The following is a 25,334-nucleotide window of genomic DNA, read 5'->3' on the forward strand; positions in this document are numbered from 1 at the left end:
GCTCCCTCAGCTAAAGACCACCTTGCCTCTAACCACCTGGAGCCTACCCTTCCCAGCTCTGTTCTGTCCTGCAATTACCCACCAGCCTTCCTGAGAGCAAACAGAAGGTCTTCTGGAAGCTGGCACCATCCCAAGGGAAAAAAATCCTTTATTTCTTCTCATACCTGTTCTGTGGTGGCTTTTGTGCAGTCACGGAGTTATGGGTTTTCATATTGTCCCCCTTCCAGGCCTAGTATTCCCCCAGAGAAGCAGTCTCTCCTATGAGGCTCTGTGTCATTGGTGACCAACAGAAGGCTGGACACAGAGTCAACAGAAGTGACTGGGTGCCAGTGAGTGAATGACTGCAAACAAAGACATCTGCTTTATTTGTTTTCGGTCAGTAGCACATACTGTTTCTTAAGCAAGGTGGCCCCATGCTCAGAGGCATATGGCTGCCCAGCTGGGAACTGCAGGGTACAGAGACCATGGCCTGGGGTCTGTGGTCTTATGATGGGTCCCTTCTTCAAGGCTCCAGGAAAGATGCTGCTCCTTAGCCCTTCAAAGAGAATAGCCAGAGTTCAGCTGAGCCCTCCTCTCCTGCCCCAAAGATGGCCCAGGTAAGGGCTGCAAGAGGCCTCAGCCCATACTTTCCAGGCTGCTGCAGACTGCATGGGACAGTGGTTCCCCAGGAGCATGACTGGCTACTAGTCAGTTAGACAGCCTGGGCCCTGGACTGGGTCTCTCCTCATTGTGCAGGAGGACAAAGGACCTTTACTTAACACATTCTGCAGCAGTAATAGTCAGCACCACCTTTTTATCTCCAGAGGCCCAGTTCCTGTCTCACAGTGGCATGCCTGGCCCCATCCTGGTATAGGGCAGCCTCGCCCACTTCTGCACTGCATAAGCAAGGACCTCCCTGTTCTGCAGTTTAACAACTAGGGATTTTCTAAGAGAGCTACTGGGAAAGTGTCTGTGTAATCAGGTCCATGCTATGGGGAGCTCTGCATACCTACGGGCAGGTAGACAGCTTTGTACCTGGGGGGCGGCCCTCAGGTATCCTGAGCTGTCCCAGAAATGCCTCTGTCATCTAAGTGCTTTTGGAAGCTAATCTTTTCTGAGGGTCCTTCACTCCTATCTCACCTTAGCCAGGGACCATGTTCAGTGAGCTGACAGAGTACACTGAGTTTTTCCAGTTAGTGCGCCTTAGTGACAGGGAGCCCTGTAAGCCTGGTGCTGAGGCCTCTACACTGTGTCATGGTTTAGAGGGGGCTCAGGGGCCGACCTGGCCTCTGATGTATCCAGGAGCTCACAGAGGATTTGCTTTCCAGGCACATTAAGTGTAGGGCCAGGAAGGAGAGGCTGAGCCTAGAGGGTCCCAATCCTCCTTTAGGCACGTGTAGTGACGGAGGTACATGGGAGCTTCCTGCAATTTGTCCATCACCATCAACACATTTCCATGTTTTATTCAGTGCAATGAGAAGATACACGGGTGCGATATATTAATGGAGGACAGGGACTGAAAGTGGCCACTGACACAGGGTGGATGGAGCAGGGCTTAGAGATGCTGCTGAGGAAAGCTGGAGGTATAGCAGGGTAGCCCTTCTCTCAGTCCCCATGCAGACAGGCGAGAAGTTTGCTCCCAGCTCCAGAAAAACTTCTAAGCTCAGTCAGGTAGAGGCAGAGCTCCCAGGGACATGTCTGAGGTCCTAAGAGTAGTAAGGCATGGCTCTGAGCCAGGTGGCAGATGGGACATCTAAATGATGGGGCCCAGGCACAGATTGTCCCATGCTCGCACACTAAGGGGGTGACCTCACCTTGCGGGCAGTGCTCACACAGTGCTGGTAAGCCTTGACCAGGTCCGAACACAGAAGTACCTCATGCAGATGGTCACGGTAGCAGCGGAGGATCTGGGCCTGTAGGCCGGAACACACAGGCTCCACCCTGCGGGGCCTGGGGGATGACAAGAGCAGATGGTTGGCATTAGAAGGAGGCATTAGGATAAGCAGCTCACTCTACAAGTGAGGAAGTGCAGGGTCTGGTCCTATGGCCAGTGGCCAGTGTTGAACAGACTGGGGTCTAGGGCTATATGATGGCTTGCTGCTGCCCTAAGTCACCAATGCCACCAGGATATGTGAGGGGTTAGGTGGGCAGGGGCCTTAGCTAGAGGACACAACATTGGACAGCCTCCCAGCTGGCTGGGTCGGGCTCTGTCCAGCGGTGTCTTCTGTGTATTGGTGACCTAACATCATAGCTGTATGACAGAATTGCCATTTTTCTCACAACACCCATTCTAATTTTACCGCAAGCGCAAGTGAAGCAGGAAACCTACAGAGATGCCCAAAAGATAAACAAAAATACACTTCTTAGAGATAACTGTAGCAATGTTTTGAGGTACTTTACTATCTTTTCTTTCTTCCTTTATCAAAATAGTTTTAGAACCAACAACAAATGAATATCTGCCTTTCTATAACTATGATGAAAAACAGGTGACTAAAAAGTAAACAACAGATTATTCTGGTACAGGTGCTTCCCCGCCTCCCCGCAGTCACCTCTGAGCTGCAGACCACTTCCAGGTGCCTTACTCATTCCACTTACTTCTCTTCCCCTCTGCCTCCCTCACTGTCACATACCCAGTGTCCCCACAACTCTCACACACGCAGCTACAATACTCTCATGCACCTCACACATACTCCCACGTGTATGGCTGCCCCTCATTTACACACTCATTCTCCTATGCTCCTACATAGTCACCCACTCCCATGCACTCATTCTCACACCCCTTAAACATCCGCACACTCTCACACATCCATTCTCTCACACTCATCCTCCCACCCCTCCCATAAACCCCCTTTAACACCTTTACTGGGGTCCTGAGCACACTTACTCTCTCACTCCCCGACCGCCAACAGCACACTGGTGAAAACAAGCCCCCACCACCTCTCCTGGCTCTAGGTGGCAATGCTATTCATTCCCTCCCTCCTTCTCCCACATGAGAAAGCTGTGGTAAGGGGAAGTTACATCACATAGCCAGTGTGTGTGGAGGGAATATTTATTGACATTGCGGTGGCGCCATCCACCCATCAGCTTTCCAGTGGGTTTGCATCCAAGCTTACCCGGGTTTGTAACGGCTGTGGTGGACTTGCAGTAACACCTGACAGTTATAAAGCTGCAGTGAGCCATTACTTACATTCCTTGGCAATAAAAAGGATGGCTATTCTGCAAGCTATGCTCCAGGCTGGCCAGCTGTTCTGCCCTGCACCTCTGAATTTAGTATGGGCCATGCAGTAGACACCAGAGGGGGTAGTGCTGTCAGGATAACTCAAGCAAGTCAAAGTCATCAGTTAAGAAGAGCCAGCAGCAGTCATCAGGGGCTTAGGAAGTAAGTCTGAGTGACTCATGCCCAGGCCAGGGGTCTGGATGGGCACTTCTAGCACTGCCATTTACTCCATAATGCTGCCTGGGGTCCTTTCTTCTTCCTGAGCCAGCCCAGAACCAGAGTCACCATGCACTGTCCTCTCTGTAGGCACAGTGCCTTATTTAATCAGGCCTGATCCTGACTAGAAACCTCACCCAACCAGGTTCACCTACCTCTGCTGGGCAGAGCTTGGTCATGGCCTCTCCATGAGACATGTGCAAGTGCAGGAGTGAGAGCCCATGTTTAGCTGAGACAGAAGGTTCAGCCGAGGTCTGAACAAGTTAGGAGGTTTGCAATAGAAGTGGGCAGGCTGGTTGGGCTGCTGTGGCAAGCTTCTGGGCACAAGGGAGAAAACCTACTTACAGGGCAGAAGCCTCCTATTCTCATAAGTTGTGATCAGTGCTTCCCAGGGAGCCTCCTCCCAACAAGTTCCAATGAGGTCACCTGGGGTCATTGCCTCTGCACTGACATTTTTCCTCAGACACACGAAGGAGAGGTGCTTTTTGCGTGTGTTCCCTTTCTCTTGAGTCTCTGGAGACCCCCCTGGCCAGCTTTTACCTGCTGTGCGGAGGCCCAGTGGGTGCCGTACAGTCACCTCCTTTGTAACTTTCCAAGTGCTTGTGGAACGACTGCTTTGTGCTTTCGGTACAAAGACATCCATTCTGGGCCTTTTGGAGTTGTATGGCCTTGGAGGACAGAGTTCTCAGTGGCATCCTGTCTCAGACAAATGCTCTCTATGAGCACTGCTCTGAGTCCCCCTGAAGCACCTGAGATTCCAGCTTGCATCCCATCCCACTGTCTCCTCTCCTGGTTCCTAGGAAAGTGCAGCTGTCCTCCCTGCAGAGTTAATCCTGCATACTGGTGCCTTCGACTGCCAGCTATATTTGGTGGCCTGGATTGCTGTCCCCCTGCCAGGTCTTATGTTCCTTAAACATAGCCTGCTAAGACCCCAAGTACAATTCAATCTTAAAGCACACTTCCCTTCCCTGTGCGACCTTTGAACCTGGTCAACAGGTACTGGCAGACACCAGAGGCTATCTCAGCTCTAAGTGCTATAAGGCTTACTGTCTTTATCAAGAAAGTAAAACCCTGGCAGGCTTCTGGGACCAGCTTGAGGCACACTAGGAGGCAGAACTCTGACTCAACCTCCCCTCCATATACTTATGACAGAGCCACCAATAGATTAGACTGAGCTTCAAGTGGGCAGAAGAGTGGCTTCATCACTAGCCCTTTTCCTCATGGCCGCTAGAGCTGCCCACCTCACTGATGGCTGTTCTCTTGACTTCAAGTGCCAACAGGAGAGCCTGTGAGCCTTAGGCAAACTTCAGAGAGCACACAGTGTGTTCCTAGGCAAGGAGAAACTGGGCTGTGTGAAATCTACCTCCTGCACAGCATTGCCACTGCTCAGGCCACAATGCCTTTCCACAGGGACTTCAGCACAGTAGGAGCTCACAAGGGCGGGCAAATGTCAGCGGAAGCTTTACCTATTGTGCGCAAAAGGCACTGAGGGAAGGAGGCAAAACTCCTGAAGTGAACCTTTCTCTGAAGTAGGCTAGGGCTAGCCAGGTCAAACCATTCGGAAGCAGGTGTTGGGTGGCTTCACCCCATTCAAAGTGACCCATTTTACCCTGAGTGGGTACAGAAAGCTCCAATGGGTAAGAACAATCTTGTGAATGGGTGTCAGCTTAGGTAGTTGTGGAAACCCTGCTCATCTGACCTGGGGAAACAGTCTCAGCACATACTCAGTGAGTGCAAAGTTCTATAGCAAGAATGGCACAAAAATCAAGTCCCCAGTAGCCACAGCCCTCACCCAGAAGTGGACATGGCCTTAGCACATGAGAAGTCAAGCAAGTTTTCTGTTTCTGCAGTGCACATCTACATTTCTGCTTAGCTTACATCAATATGGATCCTAAATATCTGCCACGATAGAAACTGGTGCCCGTAGGGAGAGGCCTGGGAAGGAGTAACCTCTGAGGCCTTCTGTACACCTAGAAGTCAGGGCCTGGAGTCACCTTCCCGGGCCCTGGATCATGACCTTATTTGGACACAGCGTGGCTATGGATTTAAAGTGAGGTAACAGAGAAGTAGAATGAGTCAAACCCAGGGGTAATCTAGTTCACACTAGATTACCTAGTGTGAAGAAGAAAAAAGACAGTGACAGACACACGAGACGGTTGTGTGAGGACAGAGGTGGAGATTGCACTACACTTCGGCCTAGGAGTGCAGGGATATCTGCAGCTCCCACACTGGATGAGAGGGCCTAGAACTGCTCACAGCTTATACCTGGACTCTCAGTCTCTAAAGCTGAGAGAATGCATGAGCCTTTGAAGGCCCCACAGGAGGCAGTGTGGACATGGTGGGGTGGAGAATGCCACCAGCTCTGAGCAGTCAGGCACTTACTCTGCACGTACCAGGATGTGAACACCAGGCTCAGCAACATCTCTGGCCCCAACCCTGTGAGGCACTGTCCTCACTAGTTTTATGTCAAATTGACATAAGGTAGAGTCCTTTTGGAACAGAAGATTGTAATTGAGAAAATGCCCTCACTAAATTTGTGGACAAATCTGTCATACATTTTCTTGATTAATGAAGGATGTGGGAGAGTCCAGCTTACTGTAGGTGGTGCCATCTCTGGGCTGGTGGTCTTGGGTTCTATAAGAAAGAAAGCAGGCTGAGCAAGCCATGAGGAGCAAGCAGTAAGAAGCACTCTATGGTGTCTGCATTAGCTCCTGCCTCCAGGTTTCTTTTCTGTTTGAATTCCTGCCCTGACTTCCCTCAGTGATGAACAGTGGTGTGGAAGTATAAGCAAAATAAACTTTCTCCTCCCCAAGTGGCTCTTAGTCATGGTGTTTCACCACAGCAACAGTAACCCCAACTAGGATAGATATCTTCTGCACTTAGGTAAACTGACACGGTCATGATCGTGGTCAAGAAAAGAGGACACTTAGTTCCATAAGTAGACCATGTCCTGAGAGACATCTGGGGTAAGGAACAGTCTAGGAAAAGAAGGCAAAGAGGATGTATCTATCCAGGTAAACAGCCTAGGAAGAGAAGGCAACTCACATGGGAGTGTATGCAGGCAAGCTCTTTCCTATTCTGACTAACGAGAACATGCTAGAGACTTCTGTGTCGCTGAAAATATATGTCACTAAAACTATAACACGTCCCTGAAAATACAAACAACAGCTATGTGAGCTAGGCATTACTACCTTATTCTGCACCCAGGGATGAGGCTCAAAAATCCTGAGTGGTTTTCTCAAGGGCATGCAGCAGTAAGACAGAGGCATGGTGAGAATAGACTAGTGTGTCCATTTCCATAGCTGAATGTCTTCACTCCACTCAACTTCTAGAAAATGTCACACAATCCAAAAGAAGAGATAATCCAGGGTATAAGAAAGAAAAGAAAACAAAACACGGGCTCAGACTACAGGTATGTAGAGCTTCTCAATGGGTCAGGAAACTTGCGGACTCCACATGGAAAGAGGTGTTGTAGGGAAGACCCCACACATGGGAAAGCAAAGGAATTGGTAAGTCAAGGAACATGACAAGGTGAGAGTCAATAGGAGGCCAGAGAGGGCAGGATCTTCCCTGTTCCCATCCAGGGTCACTATGGGAGCAGAATCTTCCCCTGCTGTTACTCACACTGCAGCCTTGGCAGGCAAGGAGTTCCCAGAGCAAATCCAGGGTGCTACTCCTTCCCCCAGCTGCCTCTCATGAGGTACACACAGTGCACCTGCTCACATGCAGCCCCAGTCCTTTGTGTCTCTCACTTTATTTAATAAATGGAATCTCATCAACTTATCCTTCCCCTATTATCACTGCTGACATCAATCTGATAATATTGGCCTGGTATGGAATCTGGCTATTATCTGCCCTCCTGATATTTAATTTCAAGGAAACATTGGTGGGGGACCTTGGAGCAGGCTTTTTATTATAGCAGCAACAACCAGATTCCACATACACCAGACATTCATCTCCGTCAGGTCGTGTCCGACTGCTCAGAGGCAGCTTCTATTCCACCCTGCAGCCAGGTGCAGACGCTTTTGAGACAGGCAGGTTGCAAGGGGCTGGGTTAACTGGCTGCTATCGACCATGTGCCACTCAACCTGGGTAAGTGGGACCCAGGGATCCATCATTGATCAACATGCCACTCGGGATCACTGTCAGTCTGGTCTCCAGCTGCCCATCCCTCAGAGAACTATAGCCTGGTAAGAGGCCCAGGGCTAAGTGGGATGAAAAGCAGGGGAAGGAAGGGGAGTAAAAAGAAAACACAGGGGGTCTGCTTCCTGTCACTCAAAGGGAAGGACTGTGTGTGTACTTGGGGGAGAGAAACAGCAGGTTACTGTGGTCTTTGATGTCTGAGGGTGACTACACTGGGACAGATGCCCCACAACCGTCTCTGGATGTGGTCTGAGGCTTTCGGGCATAATCAGGAAGGGTCCTCAGTTGGGGGCTGGAGAGATGGATCAGTGGTAAAGAGAGCCTGTTGCTCTTCCAGAGGACCCAAGTTTGGTTCCCAGCACCCACAAGGCTGCTAATAACCACCTGTACCTCCAGTTCCAAGACATTTTATGCCCTCTTCTGCCCCCTCGAGAAAGGACCCTTCCTAACACTGCTCCCCTCTCAGCCCTTCCATCTGGAAAATTCCACCCTATCCTGGCTGCCTCATCACATCTCATCTGGTCTGCTCCTACAATCCAGCCATGCTGACACCCCCTAGAGAGGGGTCTCTCGAAAGCAAGGCCATACTGCTGCTTTGAAGGACTGTGGCCAACCACGTGAGCCTGTTTTTGGGGGTCTGCATTAGTACAAGTGATGAGCTCTAGAACCTAAGGCCTAACCAGCTATGCCCAGAACAAGGTTCTTGCTAGAGTCTGTGTCCCACTCAGCCTCCGGCCACAAAGCTGAGGTGCTTTAGTGAGAAAGTCCACTGTACAGGCCTAAAAACTTCAAGTGTTTGCTCACTGATGCCTAGTGTGACAGGTAAAGACAACGCCTCAGTCCTGCGTCCTGCCCCCAGGACAGGCACTGTGGAAACTTCCAGAGTGGAAGCTGTTCACCCACCCACGGGCCTGAGGCCCAGAGGCATACTTAGGGAGACATCCAGGCTTTTCAATAATGCAGTCTGGGATTAGCCTTCTCTTGTACGAAGACCCCAAGACAGTACCTCTCAGGGCACATGGAGGTATGCCAGTCAGCCTGTTGGCAGATCACCCAGGCTGTGTCCTCTACAAGGACCAGTGGGTTTGGCCAGCTTGTGCTGCAAGAACCTAGGGTTGCACATGGTACTGGGTTTTAAGGGTTCTGATACAGAACACCAGTAGTGGCCACCACTGCTGTGGAGCAGCTCACAGTAGCTGTCACACTGATTGGCTTTGACTGGTGCTGTATGCAGGCTATTCTAAGGAAGGAAGTCAAGTGCTAGGAATGATGTTGTGGGTAGGGGGCACTAGAAGCCCTGGCATAAGGGAACCTTGGTGTTTTGGGGTGGAGGTCTTGCTCTAAGGGCTGGCCAACATGCAGATGCTGCTGCTCTATGGTCCTTAGAAAGAACCATGGAAAGAGGGAAGCCATTGGTACTGACTGACTAGTGAGGTACCTCTAGGTCTAAGACAGCTGAGCTGATTTAAGTAGAAAGACCCTCTGTATGACAGAATGGGACCTGACAGGGCAGACACACAGCAGGCAGGCCCACTTCAACCTGAGTCAAGCCACTGGCCAGCAGGTCCCAGTATCTTGACAGTAAGAGAAATACTGTGAGGCCTAGTCCACTGCATAGAGAACGCCCATTCTTCAGTGCTCTGGCCTAGCATCCTGAAGCTGACATGAGCAGCAAGGAGAATCCTACTTTTAAGGGTCATAGTCTGATACCCTGACGCCTGACACCCAGCAACTCTGAGGGTCTCTTAGGAGCCAAACATTTGGCTTATAGACATGCAGACTGGCTGAGCTTCTCAGATAATTTTGAGGTGTCTGGCAGCTTCCCTGAGAGCTATCAGCTTCAGTGTTTGAGGATGAGGTCTCTGGGGTCAGCACCCCTGACCTATAATGAAATTACCCTTGACTTCCTGTCTTGCTTCTCTCCTAATGGTCCTGTGAACCTCTAAGTATCACATTAAACTTCATACCCAGAACCCATGAGATGGTCTGTAACAACACCAAATGAGGTGTGACCAGGCTGTCTATTTTGTTCCCCTGTCTCCCCGATTTATCATAGCACTGGCGTCATTCTTGACCCAGGGCACCTGTATGATATGCCCCCCCCACCTACTTGTGAATGGTGTATGTGGGGCACTGGCTCCATGTGACCAGCAGAGCACCCTGGTGAACAGACAAGTCCGCCTCAGCTCTAAGAAGTAGAGACCCCCACCCTCACCCCAGCAGCCAAAGCAGTTGAACCTGCACAGGCTCTGAAGTAGTGCAAGTCTACGTAGTGGAAGGAAGGCACCTGCTTTCATAGGACTTGATCCTAAGTTGTCCCAGGCCCGGTGACCATAGGAAGGAAGTGTCTCAGAAGCCCAAGTGGTAGAGTGGGACTGTGTTAGAGCTGAGGGATCCTGAATCTCACAGACACCTCTTCTTACCTCTCTATTCTGGCCACCCGAACTCAGGCCCCAGATTTCTCAAGACTTCCTGGCTTCCTGGTTCTGCCTTCCACCCACTACCAGGGTGGGAGATCACTGGAGTGCAAGGCAGCCCCCAGCTTAGAACTCCTCACTGGGTCCTGCTGCCTGTTAGAGCTGAGAACCTTAGTTTAGGAACTGCTGCTGCCTTCTGAGCACCAGTTTCCAGGGGCTCTGGCTGATTACTCTGCTTCCAGTCACCCAAGGCCTCTGGTCACCCAGCAGACAGGCAAACCTAATCCCCTCCATGCTCAAGTCTGCCTCGTCTACAGAGAACTTCTGAGATTAGGCTCTGTTAGAAAGAGTTCTATAGATACAATGGGGGCCTACTGTGAGCTTACATCTAGCCTTAGACCTATGCCAGCAGGAGCAGGCCATGGCGACCCACTGTGTGCAGAGTTATCATTGGCTGCACTTATTTCTCTCTTCTCCGAAACTCTTGGCATTGCTCATTTACTCCTAACGCCTGTCAGCACTGCATGTGACAGCTGCTAAACAAACTGGTGGAAGAGAAAGCACTATGGGTCATTCTCTTAACACGTCTCAAGCTCTCCTGGGTCTGTACCATAGCTCCCATGCTTCCCTCCCTAGAACATTTTCTCTGTCCCACACATGCTTTCACAGAGCTCCCAGCGAGTGGCTGGTTCCTACCATCTCACTATTGCCCACCCACGAGAGCCGGCATTGGCCTCCGACCTCTCTGGAACCTTCTCACTGAAACAAGCATTTTTGAGTCTCTCTTCTGCTCTGTGGCCCTCGCTGGGCTGCTGCTGCTGAGGCTCTCAGGCACTGCCTACCACTCATCAGAGTAGCACACATGTATGCTTCAGTCTCTCTGTTAAACAGGGATGCCTGAAAGGCAGAAACCATAACATATTACCTTTATTTCTGCAGTTCTGCACAGAATACCTAGCAGAAAGCCGATATTCCATATGTTAAATGGCATCAATAATTAAGAGTCAGAGGGGCTCTGCTTTGCATAGGTTCTAGTGGCCGAGACTTACATGGGCTCCACTTTTGTATGGGCTGGCTGGGCTCTGCCCACTTTCTTTAACAGTCAGTCAGATAGCGTCTGTCCTAAGCCTTGCTCTCCTACCTTCTCTGGAGTTCTGGCTGCTTAGCTCCCACCCTTTCTGAGCCCAGCTGCCTGTGCCCTAGGTGATTCATCTTTGCTTCTCCCCAAGATCTGAGGAACCTCCTAGGGCTAGAGTTCCTGCTGTGTCCTCCTTTGTGTGTGTGTGTGTGTGTGTGTGTGTGTGTGTGTGTGTGAACCTGCATACATGGGCAACCCTCCAGCAGCAGGTATCTCCCACTGTCTGCTGTGAAGTGTTCTGGAGCTCACTTGTAGGGCCTGGGCCTATTGCACACAGTAGCATCCAGGAGGTATCCCCCTCCATTAGGGTACTATCATATGATGAAATACCATAACCAAAAGCAGGTTGGGGAGGAAAGGTTTTATTTGGCTTACACTTTCACACTGTAGTACACCAATGAAGGAAGTCAGGACAGGAACCTGGAGGCAAGAGCTGATGTAGAGGCCATGGAGGACATGGTGCTGCTTATGGGCTGGCTCAGCCTGCCTTTTTTTTTTTTTAAATAGAATCCAGGACCATCAGTCCAGGAATGGCATCACTCAGCATGAGCTGGGCTCTCCCCCATCAATCACTAATTAAGGCATACAGGCTTACCTGGAGCCTGATCTCATGGAAGTATTTTCTCAATTGAGGTTTCCTCCTTTTAGAGAACTCTAGTTTCTGTCAAACTGACAGAAAAACTATCCAGCAGAAAGTATCTGCATGACAGAACTTCTCCTAAAGGCACAATCAGTGTGGCTGGCTGGACTGCCAGGGTCATGAACCTAGGTGCTAGGCATTGTCTGCCTCTGTTTGCGACCCAAATGCAAGAGTGGATTTGCAGTGCTCCATGCTTCTGAGAGAACACAGTCATTTCACAAGACACAAGACACTGGCCTTGTGACGCTTAGACACACCTCCCTGTGGGCGGGTTAAAGCCGTGTCTGTCCTGCAGGCACTCTCAACACAGCCAGACCTCTTCCCATCTCTGATCTCTGGCAGCCTCACTGTGCAGTACACCAAAACCAGCCTCTAGACCCCACCCCCAAGATCTGGGCTCCTAAGTGCTATAAACACTCTAGTCTTCCAGACCTGGACCCTGGGAATACTTTGAATTCTTTCCGTATCTCCTCCAGCCTGGTCATGCACACCCTGTCTTGATACTACCTGAGTTGCTGCCTGTGATCTGTCCCCATGCTACCTGCTAACATTCTTCCCAGAGCTCTGCTCACTCTCTGTCCCCTCTAGACTTGACCCCACCAGATCAGTGGTCATTCTGTACCCACACCTTCTGCAGCCATCCTCAGTCTGTCCAATGTCAATTCATTCTCTTACTTTGCTTTTGGTACTGAGTCTGAGAAGTGACTGTCAAACTCATATCCTTTAGACACTCTCCTATTATCTTTTGGGAGTTCAGTGCATTGCATTTAGGTCTGTGATCTATTCAGAGTTTATTTTTGCGAAACTCACTGCTTCAGGGATTGTGGAAATGTTTACAGGTGACATCTCACCTGTGGGTCCTGCCCCTCCTGTCACCCTAACCTGAACACATGTAGACACTGGAGCTACATGGAAACACCTGGATCAAGCTGTTTTCCAGGAGACATATGGACACTGGGCCTGCTCCATCATGTGGAAACATCAGGGTGACAGTTCACTTCCTCTATGTGATTCAAAAAGGGCCAAAGGGGATCCTCTCCAGAGCCTCACTTCCCCTGAACCTCAGGTGTCACTCAGGGCAAAAGGAGTTATAGCCATATCTTCTTAGTGCAGAAAGCATCCCCAATTGTCTTATCCTCTAGTGTCTGATCTTGACTTTGAACCAGAGCTGACCTCCCTCAATACAGTCACAAGGCTGGCCATAAACTATGGGGGTCCAGTAGGACCCCTGAAACACTAACCTCTGGTTACAGTGAGGCTCTGGCTGTTTCCTCAGACTGTCAGTCGGAGTCCTTGAAGGATTCTGGGAAGGTCCAGAAACAGAAGACAAGGCCTTTCATTCCATCTAACCCGTCAGCATGAGAAGTAGGGTGCTGATAGAAAGGGTACCATGAGGATGCTAGCAGTGTGCTGCTAAAAAGGGTGAGGGGAAATGAAGGCAATGGGCAAAAAGGTAGCCTAGGGGCTTGGGAGAGGGCTTCTGCTGAGTGCAAAAGTTCACTGACTGAGAAAGATCCTACGCTGAGGATAGTAAGGCAAGTCTTCTGCTTTCTGGAAGGCTGTGTAACCATGGAGAAGGGCTAAGAACTCTTAAGTGTTGGGAATATTAACAAAAACTGTAGACAGAGGTGGGAATTCTGAAGGATACAGTTGTGTGTGTATGTGTACACAGGTGAACATCAATATGTAGTACATTCATACCTGTGTCTCCTAGCCCAGTTACTGAGAATACCCAGAAAAATGAAAGCAGAACCAAGCCCACCTAGCCCCAGATGCTGGTGTCCAATACCATTATCCAATCAAAGGCACTAGACTCCTTAAATGACAGGCGCCAAGCCTGGAACAGAGAAAGATCAAGGCTGCCCTGGAGACCTCATGCCAGCAAGCTGAGATGTACTCTGAGAGGGAAGAGATGTGGGAAAGACAGAAGGGCAGTCTTAAAGCCATTCGAAATCCAGGCCATTCTGAACATCAGAGAAGTGAGAAATAAACATTACAACCCTAAGAACAAATGTGACTTTTGAGTCTCCCAAATAGAACCAGGTAAGTGACTACAGAACCAGAGGTGGGTGGAAGTGAGATTCTCCTCTAAAAGAATAGCAATCCAGAAACACAGGAGACATTTTGGACATAAATAATCACCCTTTAGCAGACATCATTATGGTGGCTGATTTGAGTGAGTATGTTAGTACACACAGGGTTAAGTGAAGGTCTGAAGGATGTCAGCACTTTCTGACAAAATACCAATTGATAACTGGGAACATGAGGTTTTTACCACAAGCAGAATGGGCCTAGGTCAACATGGCCAGTAGTAGATGGGCCAACACCCTGTTGGTGCATAGCATTGGCCTCCAAGGACTTATGGCTTAACTGTGGTTGTGAGGGGACACTGGGCAAACCTAGGCTAGGGTATCACCCTACAGATGAGAGTCCTGTACCTGCTTTAAAACTGTCAAGGTCTTTAGTATCAGGAAAGATAAAGGAAAAGGCCCAGGTTTGCAGACAGTGTCTTGGATCAGAAAGGAAGGAGAGGCTGCTAGGGTGGCAGGTGGAACCTGATCTATGAAGTGACAGTTGTATTCAGCTAGGGTTCCATAAAGAAAAGGCTGTGTGGTAACCACGGAGGACACCTTGAGCAGTCCATGAGGGGCACATGCAGCTAAAGAGTGCTGGGCTATCAGGACAGACCCAGAAGTGGCTTTCCTCTGCAGGGAAACAATGCAGAAGCAACCTTGCGACAAATAAAGCACTCAGGAACCCTGGATAAGGGACATAGGAGTCTTCTGTGTGGTCCTCAGTGCTATGGATTGGGAGTGCTTTAAAAAATAAGCAGCCAAACAATAAGGATGGCAATTTGGTAGGGTGGAGTGTATTAAAGAGGATGCACACTCCCCAAAAAAAGACCCTGCCAGATTTTCTATTTCTTTTTCTAGCTAGGAGTGAAGTGAGGTTGGAGAAATTTGACAAAATGATTTTAAATTCATCTTTAAAAACAATCTGTAAAAAGATAATCAAGGTACAAGGGCTTATTCTATACCAGAGATTATAATACACTTTAAGTGTGATTAAAACATGCAGGGCTGGTTCTGGGAAGGAGTCTAGAGGCAGTTTCATGTGTGAGAGTAGGACTTAGCATGTGGTCAGTGAGACTTAGATCAGAACCAACAGGACAAAGGACTCCTACTCAGAGAAAATACAAGCCGATCTGTGCTCACGTCTGGCTCCCAAGTGGACCCCAGCGGGCTATTTAGAGTAACAGTTTAAGGACATGAAATGAAAAATCACACAAGTACTATTCCCTGGGATTAAAGTCCTGGGGGAAGGAAAGCCTTTGCAATGTAACACAAATCACAATAAAAACATGAACAAAAATATATTTGGTTCCTATCTGCAAATCAACTCCAAAGGGCAACGATGAAACAAAGCAGTAACTACAGCAGTCACGACAAAAGGGACCAGTGGGTTAGTGGGGACACTAAGGTACAGCCTGTAAGAATGAACACAGGGAAATGCCAGCACAGGCTGCCAGTAAACGAGCCACAGAAAGACTAAATGCCCAGCAATGTAAGAAAAGGCTTGGATTTCATTTAGTAACAGAAGAAATGAGCTGCTGTAGAAGCTAGGATTCTTCCCTTGTGAAACTGGCAAAGGTGTTTCTATTATAATACCACACTTGAGAAGCCTTGGGAAAATGGACAACCTCTTCCAACATTGTGTGAAGTGGAAATCGGCACTTTTACTTACTGGAGGGCCAGTTGATAAAAGAGAAGTGTACTAATACATGTGTACATGGTTTTCTTGGTATATATTTTGACCTGGAAACTTTTTCTGGATGAACTTAAGTACAGAGAGTCAGACAAGTCCACTTATTGGAGTGATGGCTACCTTAGGAAGGGGCTGGGAACTACCTCAAGTTGGGATATGGGATAACCTTGATAGGATAGGCATCCACATGTGGATGAGGTTAGTCTACAGACAGATGTGTACTACACAGAACCCATAGCCCATTTGCATGGTTTGTGGCTAGACTCTGAACTGAGTGAAGGTCCCAATATATTAACAGGGTTTTGTTTAGAATACTTTCCTATATTTTATTATATGACAATATCACATATACGAATCCAATATTCATATACCATTTTTATAACTATTCAACCAAAGACAATACTGGTTTTTATCTTGAAAATATAAAAATGCAGCCTATCTATAGCTACACACATACAGAGATACATGTACTTTCTAGTATGTATTTTGTGTTATTTGCAATATGAAGATGCTACAATAAACAGCAGACCAGACTGAGGGTGGATACCAAAGACTACTTCAGATGGCAAGTGTTAAGCATGGGACCTGAGTGGATTTTAAAGGTTTGTGGTCACCAGCACTGTTTCACAGAAACATACTTCATCTTTAGCAACTACAGAAGAACACAGACCTCCATGTAACACCAGGCACAAGAGCCATGGCCCACGGCATGAGCTCAATAAACACTAGTTGAATGAGAAGGGACAAAGGTTGCCAGAGCCTCTGAAATTTGAAACTGAGGTCACTAATCATGTTGCTGGGAAAAGGTGTGAATTCTAGAGTATTTGTGAAGGGGTGGTCTTGTTTCTCAGCATCTCCACCTTGTTCCATCACTGCCCAGGTAATGTGGGAGACATGAGTCACAGCTGTCATAGTCAGTGACTGCATGGCAGGAAGCCAGCTCCAATCAGTCTTCTGCAAACTATGCCCCCCAGCCATAAGAGGGGTGTGTGTGCATGCACACAAGTGTGGCTACGCAGTAAGGCAGTTAAAGAGACTGAAGGAGGCAGGCTGAACAATAGGCTGGAATGTGCATGGACAAATGTAATTTCTACCTGGGTTAGAAGTCATCAGCTGTACAGGGACAGGATGGGAGAATGTGGCTTTAGGTAGACAACACACGGCTTCTAGAATTATCTCCTGAAAACACGCATCTGATCCTGTCACTTCAAAGCTCAGACACTTTTGATGGCTTCCCAAGACAAAACCAAACCCAAGACCCTGGCATTTGAAATTCCACTGTCAGTCTGGTGCCAGCCATGTTCCCTTGCCATGCCTCCTGTACGACAGCTGATGGAGACTGGCTGGCTTGGACAGAAACCTGCAGCTGCTACTCATCAGCTCTGTGACCTTGGCAAGTGCCTTCACTCTGGCGACTCCTCATCTTACTGTCTATAAAATAAGGCAATAAATGGGAGATAAAATACTCAATGTCATTTTCCCAGAGCATAGAAAGGGTCTGATAAATATGACTGTCCTCCTACCCCTTTGTCTACAGAAAGGCTGAAGGGAGAAGTGTGCAGGAGTCAGTGTTTGGAAGAACACACCTAAAGGAGGTTTTACAGCTCCTTTACAGCTTCGAAGAGACTTCACAGTAGGGATCAGACCCTGCTCAGTGCTGAGGCGGGATCTAAGAGCCTGAGGAGTCTGAGGATGGCCCTGCCTTGGTAGCTACTACTGGTGTATCCTTGTTAGTCTTGTCAATCTGACACACCTGGGAAGAGAAACCATCAGCTGAAGAATTGTATCAAAGGAATGGTCTGTGGGTATATCCATGACGGCATTTTCATGATTGATAATTGATATAGGAAGGTCCAGTCCACTATGGGCAGTGCCATCCCCAGACAGGTGGCATTGGACTGTAAAAAAAACAAAAAAGGTAGCTAAATGTGAGCCTGGGAGCTAGTAAGTAGTGTGCCTCTGTGGTCTTTGCTTCAGTTTCTGACTTGAGGTTCCCCCCTGCTTCCCTAGATGATGGTCTGCAACTTTGAGCTGAAACAAACCCCTTCCTCTATGAGTTGGTATTAATCAGTGTCTTCTCACAGCAATACAAAGCAGACTAGGACAGGGTCCCACTAATGTGGCTCCAGGAGGAAGTGCATAGGAACACTTTGATGAGTGAGCTGTTATTCTTCCTGTTATGATAGGTATTGATTTCAAATCCTTGGTGTTGTCTTTAAATGAGGTTGATGTTACACACACACACACACACATGCACACACACACGCGCGCACACACACACACATGTGCACACAACTTGGAAGAGTCTAAATCGGAGCACTGCATTCTACCACTGGCAGTAATGAATACACACAGACTCCACACAGTGTTCCAGATCCTGCTTGCTGCTTATGTGTTTGTATCCATGCGAACTCCCTGACCACTGACTTGTCCTCAGGTCCCTCTCTTATCCCTTGGGCACATTGAAGGACAGAGATAATGGGCTCTTGTGTGTGGTGCGTTAGTGCTTAGGCTGTTGCCTGCACTAGGTGGATAGGATGATGTGGCTAACAGGCCCATAGGCTAGTTTCCCCAATGGAAATGGATTCTGCTCTGGCCTCCCTCAAATCAGGGTAGTATAATGACCTGGTGAGAATTCAGGAAGATCATGAGCCTTATAGCATGAGAGAGTGGAAGACTTGGGTAGGGATAGTTCATGAGCCTGCTCTCACCAGCCTGAGAATGCAAAGCACAAAGCAACAGCAGGGTACTCTGTGACCAACTGAAACCGAGAGCTCCTCACACAATGATCTGTGCAGTGACTTCGAGCTACTGGGGCAGGTGTGGAAGGAAGGGTGAACCTGTAAACATGAGAGGGAGGTGGAACAGGAGCACATATAGGCAGGTAAATAACCAACACAGGCTACATCTGTCCAGAAGGGCCTGAGGTCAAAGAACAGAGGAAATCACCCAACCCTTCTAGATCCCAAAGCCTGGTAATGCCCACCATCAGAACTCTGCAGCAGCATCTTCCTCCAGCCTCCTCTAAAACCAGGCTTAGCTTCTAACGATTGCTCACCATCTTCTGTTTGAACCTCTGCCCACAGTTTACTGCCCAGGCTACTCTTTTCTGGTCTTCAATTCATCTTCTTGGATTCAGTGTGGAGACTGTGTTTAAAGTCAGTTTAGTTCCTGCTATACTCCAACCAAGAAAACCAGTGGCCATACAGTGAGGTAGAAGTCACAGTATTCTCAGGGAGTAACTTGGGTGTGGGTTCCCACTTGCCTACTTATGGTTTCCAACCTTGGCAACAATACTAAGTTTTAGTGTAGGTTTCCCTATGCTCAAAGCAGAAACAACAAAGAAAGGCTGTTTAGAAGAACAGTGAGTGCTGTTCTCCAAGTTGTCACCTGCAGGAGCTAATGCCATTCTCTCCACTGGGGACACAAGCATCTCCTGGGTGGGGCTGCAAGCATGGTGGTAGGCGTGATAAAGGAGGAAGCAAGCAGGTAGAAGGAAGGCTGCAGTGCTCCCCAGTGCAAATGGAAGACAAGATACATGTACATTTAAAGTTTTCTAATAGTTACTTGGCAAAAGTGAAACAGATGAAAATTTCAATAATGCATTTCACTTAATAAGATCTAACAAAGTGTTATTCCAAAATGTATGTACAGGAAAAAATTATAAGATATAGAATTTTGTTGAGTGATTGAAATCCATATGAACTTGGCACTTGGAGAGCATCTCATGCACATGGTAAGCCTGGCAGTATCTGCACAGTTCAGGAATGACACTTCTGAACTGAGTACTCTGCAAACATGACTATGTCAGTCACATTCTATCACTGTGACAAAATTCCTGAGACAAACAACTTGAAAAGATAAAATGTTTATTTTGGTTTGTTTCAGTCCATGGCTGACCAAGATACCATAGCAGGAGTTGGTGATAGAAAGGGCTTGCTTCATGGTGGCTGGAAAGCAGAGACAGGAGGAGGCTGGGATGTCCATATTAAGGCATACCCTTAGAAACCTGACTTCCTTCCTCTCTGCTCCACCTCCTAAAGGTTCTGCCTTCTCCCAGTAGCATCAGATGGAAAAAAGGCCTTCAAGACATGAGCCTGTGGAGGACATTCTCCATCCAAGCTCTAACAGCAGCTTCTCACTATCTTCCCACCCAACCATAAGAACAGCATTACTATCCCTTACACGGGTGAGAAAACAGGTTCAGAGGAAACATGTGCCTTGGCCCAGGATAGTAAAGGAGTGTGAATGTAGTCTGGAGCAGCTGCAGGGTATGGGGACGCTCTGTTTCCAGAGAGGGCAGTCTGGTCCAGAGTGTGAGAGCCAAACAACACCAGGTGTGTGTCTAAAGGCATGAACTGTTGAGTTGGGAAGGACTTTATGATCCACACTGCAGGGAACAAGTGTGTGTGTGTGTGTGTGTGTACTCCATGGGAGCAGTCAAGGTTTTTCCCTTTATGGCTTTTCCGGGTCATGAACTCGGCACTTCCTGCCACATCAGCCCTAAGTGGAAGCAGAAGCCTGGTCTCTGCACCTCAACCAACACTGCTTCTGCCTTTCAAAGCTCACAGTCATGCTGGTAATTCATTGAGAGCCATGTTAAGATCTGCTCTGCTGGGTAATCACTTCTGCATAATTTTTAATAATTCTTCTGCTACTTCTGAACATTTAAATGCAGTTTGTTCATTTTTATCATATGGAAAGTGTCATAGATTTTACATTTATGACTTGCTTCAAGCTTTGAATACCCTTTTTACCCTTTATGGTTCTGAACAGACTTTTGGGCCTTTGCCCAAAAGGCATTTAGGCCAAGCAGCATAAGGTTTTGAGCAGATGTAGCAAGAATCTGTAGGGTAACAAAATCCGAATGCAAAGCACCTTTCTTGTTATGGTGGTTCCTCACCCTACACTCTCGCCTCTGGAGAACTTCACTGTGTTTCACCCTGCAGGGCTGTCTTCACCTCTGGAACACCAGCCTGGGACCTCCAGAGTGATTGTGAAGCTTCATATTCAAATCCCTGCAGTGTCTAGCATTCAAGGATACCCAAACCATCAGCTGTAAGACTGTGTTGGGCCTGATGTCCACTTCCATGGAGGGCAAGAGACTCTCCAAGGGTGTGAACCCCAGAAGGAATACCTCAGACCTGTCCTGTCTCTGGATCCTGCCATGCTGTCTTCCTGTTCCTTAACAACTCCAGACTCAGGAGGAAACTATGTTGAAGATACTTGGCCGAGCATCCTGAACAGTCTGTGGGGGAGAGATGACTGTGCTCACTGGGGAAGGCTAAGGCTGCTGGGCAAAACACTGTTTCCAAAGTGACTCCCAGATGAATGGTTTCTTGAAAACTATTTTACCAAGAATCTATAGAACCACTTTTCTGGTCTTTATTCTAAAAATCCATGCTGCCAATCCATAGGTAATTTACTGAGCCAATGAAACAACGTAAAAGGAGGGGACAACAGGACATGTGTTCTCAGCTTCAACTTCCAGTGGAGCCTGACAACATGCTTTGTGACAGTGACACCGTGCCTGGAACACCGCCAACACGGTCTGTCAGAACTAATGACCCCAGAGGCACCCATCATTAGCCAATTCACTAATTAGGGTCTGTTTGCAGAGCTAATAGCAAGGGCAATCATTTAGTTTTTTTTAAACATTTATTTTATTTTTCTTATTTAAAAAGGAAAACAAACTATCTTTTATTATTTTGCATACCAATCCAAGTTCCCTCTCCCTCCCTTTCTCCCATTTCTTCCCCCATCCCTCCACTCACACCCGTCCATTTCTCAGAGAGTACTGTCCGTAGCCTAATATGAACCTAGATAATGGTCAGCTGGCATAGGCAGGCTATGAAGCAGTAGAGGGTTATGAAGACTACTGAGGGAGACTCTAGGGGCAGCAGGATGCAGCAAAGGCCCTAAAACAGCCCTACTCTCAAGTTACACATTATCAGAATCTCTGGGTCCCCATACAAGCTGACCTTTAGCAGCTACGAGATGAAAGCTACACACCTGGGCTATGGTCAAGATAGGTCCTGAATCCTGCCTCCACCCCATTCCTCCACTGGACAATCCGGAACAGGAGAGCCAAGCAAAACCTCAATTTCCTCATCATGACAACGGGGAAGGGGCAGCTCCCTGATGTAGATATGTTTAGTGCTTCATGAAACAAGGGTCAGTCTCATTCTTTCTTTCATTGGTGATCTGAACTAGATCCTCTTGTCAAGTGCAGTAGCACAAGGGGTTTTCAAGGGTTTGGATCCATTTCTCCTGGTAATCACCTTAGAGTAGAATACAGAACAGGGGCCTGCAGAGCTCTGGGCTAGGTATACACTGAAGAGGAGGGGAGGACCAGGCAAGCTCCTGAAATGATCTGGGATCAGGCAGACTGAGTTAGTAACTAGAGCAGAAGGGTGTGAGGTCAGAGTTTCCAAGCTCCTGACCCCTAGCTTGGTCAAAAGGGCCACACAGTGAGGGCACGAGAGTCCAATGGTCAGTCTACCTAACTAGGACTGTAACCCAAGCTGGTCTCCATATGACAGACTTCCTGGGACCAGAGACTGGCTCATAGGCTGAGGGTCAACATGATAGACCAAAGTTGGTTTCATCAGCAGATCTGTGTGTTGGGGCCAGGCAAAGTAAAATCTGGAATGGAGTTGAAGTCTCCCAGATGAGGTCCAATGAGAGCTACTTATACAAGGTGGCTCTACAGCAAGAGCCACCTGACCAGCCCCATCCCCAGCAGCTACTGAATTCTGAGTATGCATTTCCTTCTTCAAATTTGGTTTCCATTGTGTAATAGGCCTTGATTATGCCTAACCAGTGACCCAGCATGGATGCTTCTGGGTCTTGATTCCCTTTCCTTCTTGACAATATCTTTTGTGAGAACTGAGTAAGCCAATGGAAGCCACAGACAACCTGAAAGCATGGTATTATTCACCATAGGATCTGGGCCTCCTCAGGAAAAAAAAAAGATACTATTTGTGGCTGTAAAGTCACTAGGAAGAAACTACCCCACCCTTGGGGAGAACATGACATATAAAGTCCCAAAGAGAACTGATTATACTTGTCTTGAAAATGCTGCTACAGATGATATGATAGTGTACATAAGTGACCCCAAAAACTCCACCAGAGAACTCCTACAGCTGATAAATACCTTCAGTGATGTGGCAGGATACAAAATCACTCAAAAAAAAAAATCAGTAGCCCTCCTATACACAAAGGATAAAGAAGCGAAGAGGGAAATCGGAGAAACATCACCTTTCATGATAGCCACAAATAGCATAAAGTATCTTGGGGTAACAATAACCAAGGAAGAGAATAATCTATTTGACAAGAACTTTAAGTCTTTGAAGATAGAAATTGAAGATGATACCAGAAAATGGAAGGATCTCCCATGCTCTTGGATTGGTAGGATCAACATAGTAAAAATGGCAATTCTATCAAAGGCAGTCTATAGATTCAATGCAATCCCCATCAAAATCCCAACAAAATTCTTCACAGACCTTGAGAGAACAATAATCAACTTGATATGGAAAAACAAAAAACCCAGGATAGTCAAAACAATCCTATACAATAAAGGAACTTCCAGAGGCATTATCATCCCTGACATTAAACTTTATTACAGAGCTACAGTAACGAAAGCAGCTTGGCATTGACATAAAAACAAAGATGTTGACCAATGGAATCGAATTGAAGACCCAGATATTAATCCACAACATATGAACACCTGGTTTTTGACAAAGAAGCTAAAATTATACAATGGAAGAAAGAAAGCATCTTTAACAAATGGTGCTGGTGTAACTGGATGTCAACCTGTAGAAGAATGAAAATAGATCCATATCTATCACCATGCACAAAACTCAAGTCCAAATGGATTAAAGACCTCAATCTAAATCCAACCACACTGAACCTGATAGAAGAAACAGTGGTAAGTAGCCTGAAATACATGGGCACAGGAGACCACATCCTATGTATAACCCCAGTAGCACAGACAATAAGAGCAACAATGAATAAATGGGACCTTCTGACACTGAGAAGCTTCTGTAAAGTAAAGGATACACTCATTAAGACAAAAAGGCAACTTACTGAATGGGAGAAGATCTTCACCAACCCCAAATCAGACAAAGGTCTGATTTCCAAAATATATAAAGAACTCAAGGAACTAGACATTAAAATTCTAAATAACCCAATTAAAAAATAGAGTTACTAAGCTGAACGGAGAATTCTCAACAGAAGAATTTCAAATGGCCAAATGATACTTAAGGACATGTTCAACTTCCTTAGCTATCAGGGAAATGCAAATCAAAACAACTTTGAGATACCATCTTACACCTGTCAGAATGGCTAAAATCAAAAACACCAATGATAGCCTATGCTGGAGAGGATGTGGAGTAAGGGGAACACTCATCCATTGCTGGTGGGAATGCAAACTTGTACAACCACTTTGGAAATCAGTGTGGCGGTTTCTCAGGAAATTGGGAGTCAACCTATCTCAGGATCCAGCAATACCATTCTTGGGAATATACCAAAGAGATGCCAATCCTACTACAAAAGCATTTGTTCCACTATGTTCAAAGCAGCATTATTTGTAATAGCCAGAACCTGGAAACAACCTAGATGGCCCTCAATGGAAGAATGGATAAAGAAAGTGTGGCACATCTACACATTAGAGTACTACTCAGTGTGGTAAAAAAACAATGACATCTTGAATTTTGCATGCAAATGGATGGAAATTGAAAACACTATCCTGAGTGAGATAACCCAGACCCAAAAATATGAATATGGTATATACTCACTCATTAGTGGATTCTAGCCATAACCAAAGGACATTGAGCCTATAGTTTGCAATCCTATAGTAGCTAAGTAATAAGGTGAATCCAAAGAAAAACATACACAGATCCTCCTGGAAATTAGAAGCAGACATGGTCACCAGGCAAAAGTTGGGAGCATGGGGGTGGGGGTGGAATGGGAGGAAGGGAAGAGGAGGAGAGAAAGGGGAAAGGGGGAGGGTTGGGGAGAGCTTGGGGGAGTGAGATGGTTGAGATGGAGGAAGGACGGATATGGGAGCAGGGAAGAAGATATCTTAATTAAGGGAGCCATTTGGGGGTTGGCAAGAGGCTTGGCGCTAGAGGGGTTCCCAGGTGTCCATGGGAATGTCCCCAGCTAGGATGCTGGGCAGTGGAGGAGAGGGTGTCTAAACTGGCCTTGTCCCGTAGTCAGACTGATGACTATCTTGATTATCACCATAGAACCTTCGTCTGGCAAAGGATGGAGACAGAGCTAGAGACCCACATCAGAGCACTGGACTGAGCTCCCAAGGTCCAGTTGAAGAGTGGAAAGAAGGAGGGAGAAGATGAGCAAGGAAGTCAGGACCGCGAGGGGTTGGTCCACCCACTGAGACAGTGTGCCTGAGCTAATGGGAGCTCACCAAAGCCAGCTGGACTTGGATTGAACAAGCATGGGATCAAACTGGACCCTCTGAATGTGGCTGACAATTGGGGCAGACTGAGAAGCCAATGATAATGGCACTGGGATTTGTTTCTACTGCATGTACTGGCTTTTTGGGATCCTATTCTATTTGGATGCATACCTTCCTAAGCCTGGATGGAGTGGAGAGGGCCTTGGACTTCCCACAGGGTAGGGTACCCATGCCCTCTCTTAAGACTGGAGGGGTAGCCGGGTGGTGGTGGTGCACGCCTTTAATCCCAACACTCGGGAGGCAGAGGCAGGCAGATCTCTGTGAGTTCGAGACCAGCCTGGTCTACAAGAGCTAGTTCCAGGACAGGCTCCAAAGCTGCAGAGAAACCCTGTCTCGAA

The 25,334-nt window shown here is 47.6% G+C and overlaps 1 protein-coding gene across 2 annotated transcripts in view; it reads right to left on the reverse strand.

Annotated features, from left to right (window-relative positions):
• Positions 1–334: 334 nt before the first annotated feature.
• Positions 335–25,334, reverse strand: part of Chchd6 (coiled-coil-helix-coiled-coil-helix domain containing 6) — a 226,908-nt gene continuing 201,908 nt past the window's right edge. For both annotated transcript variants that reach the window (XM_050131296.1, XM_050131297.1), the window contains exons 7-8: positions 1,794–1,929; positions 335–535 (exon numbers count right to left, since the gene is read on the reverse strand). In XM_050131296.1, coding sequence (XP_049987253.1) covers positions 530–535; positions 1,794–1,929 — 142 coding nt within the window. In that variant the 3' untranslated portion in view covers positions 335–529. The remainder of the gene's footprint in view (positions 536–1,793; positions 1,930–25,334) is intronic.

Source organism: Alexandromys fortis, unplaced genomic scaffold (assembly GCF_014885135.2).
Source record: "Alexandromys fortis isolate MF-2015 unplaced genomic scaffold, M_Fortis_MF-2015_v1.1 scaffold_378, whole genome shotgun sequence".
Classification (NCBI taxonomy): Eukaryota; Metazoa; Chordata; class Mammalia; order Rodentia; family Cricetidae; genus Alexandromys; species Alexandromys fortis.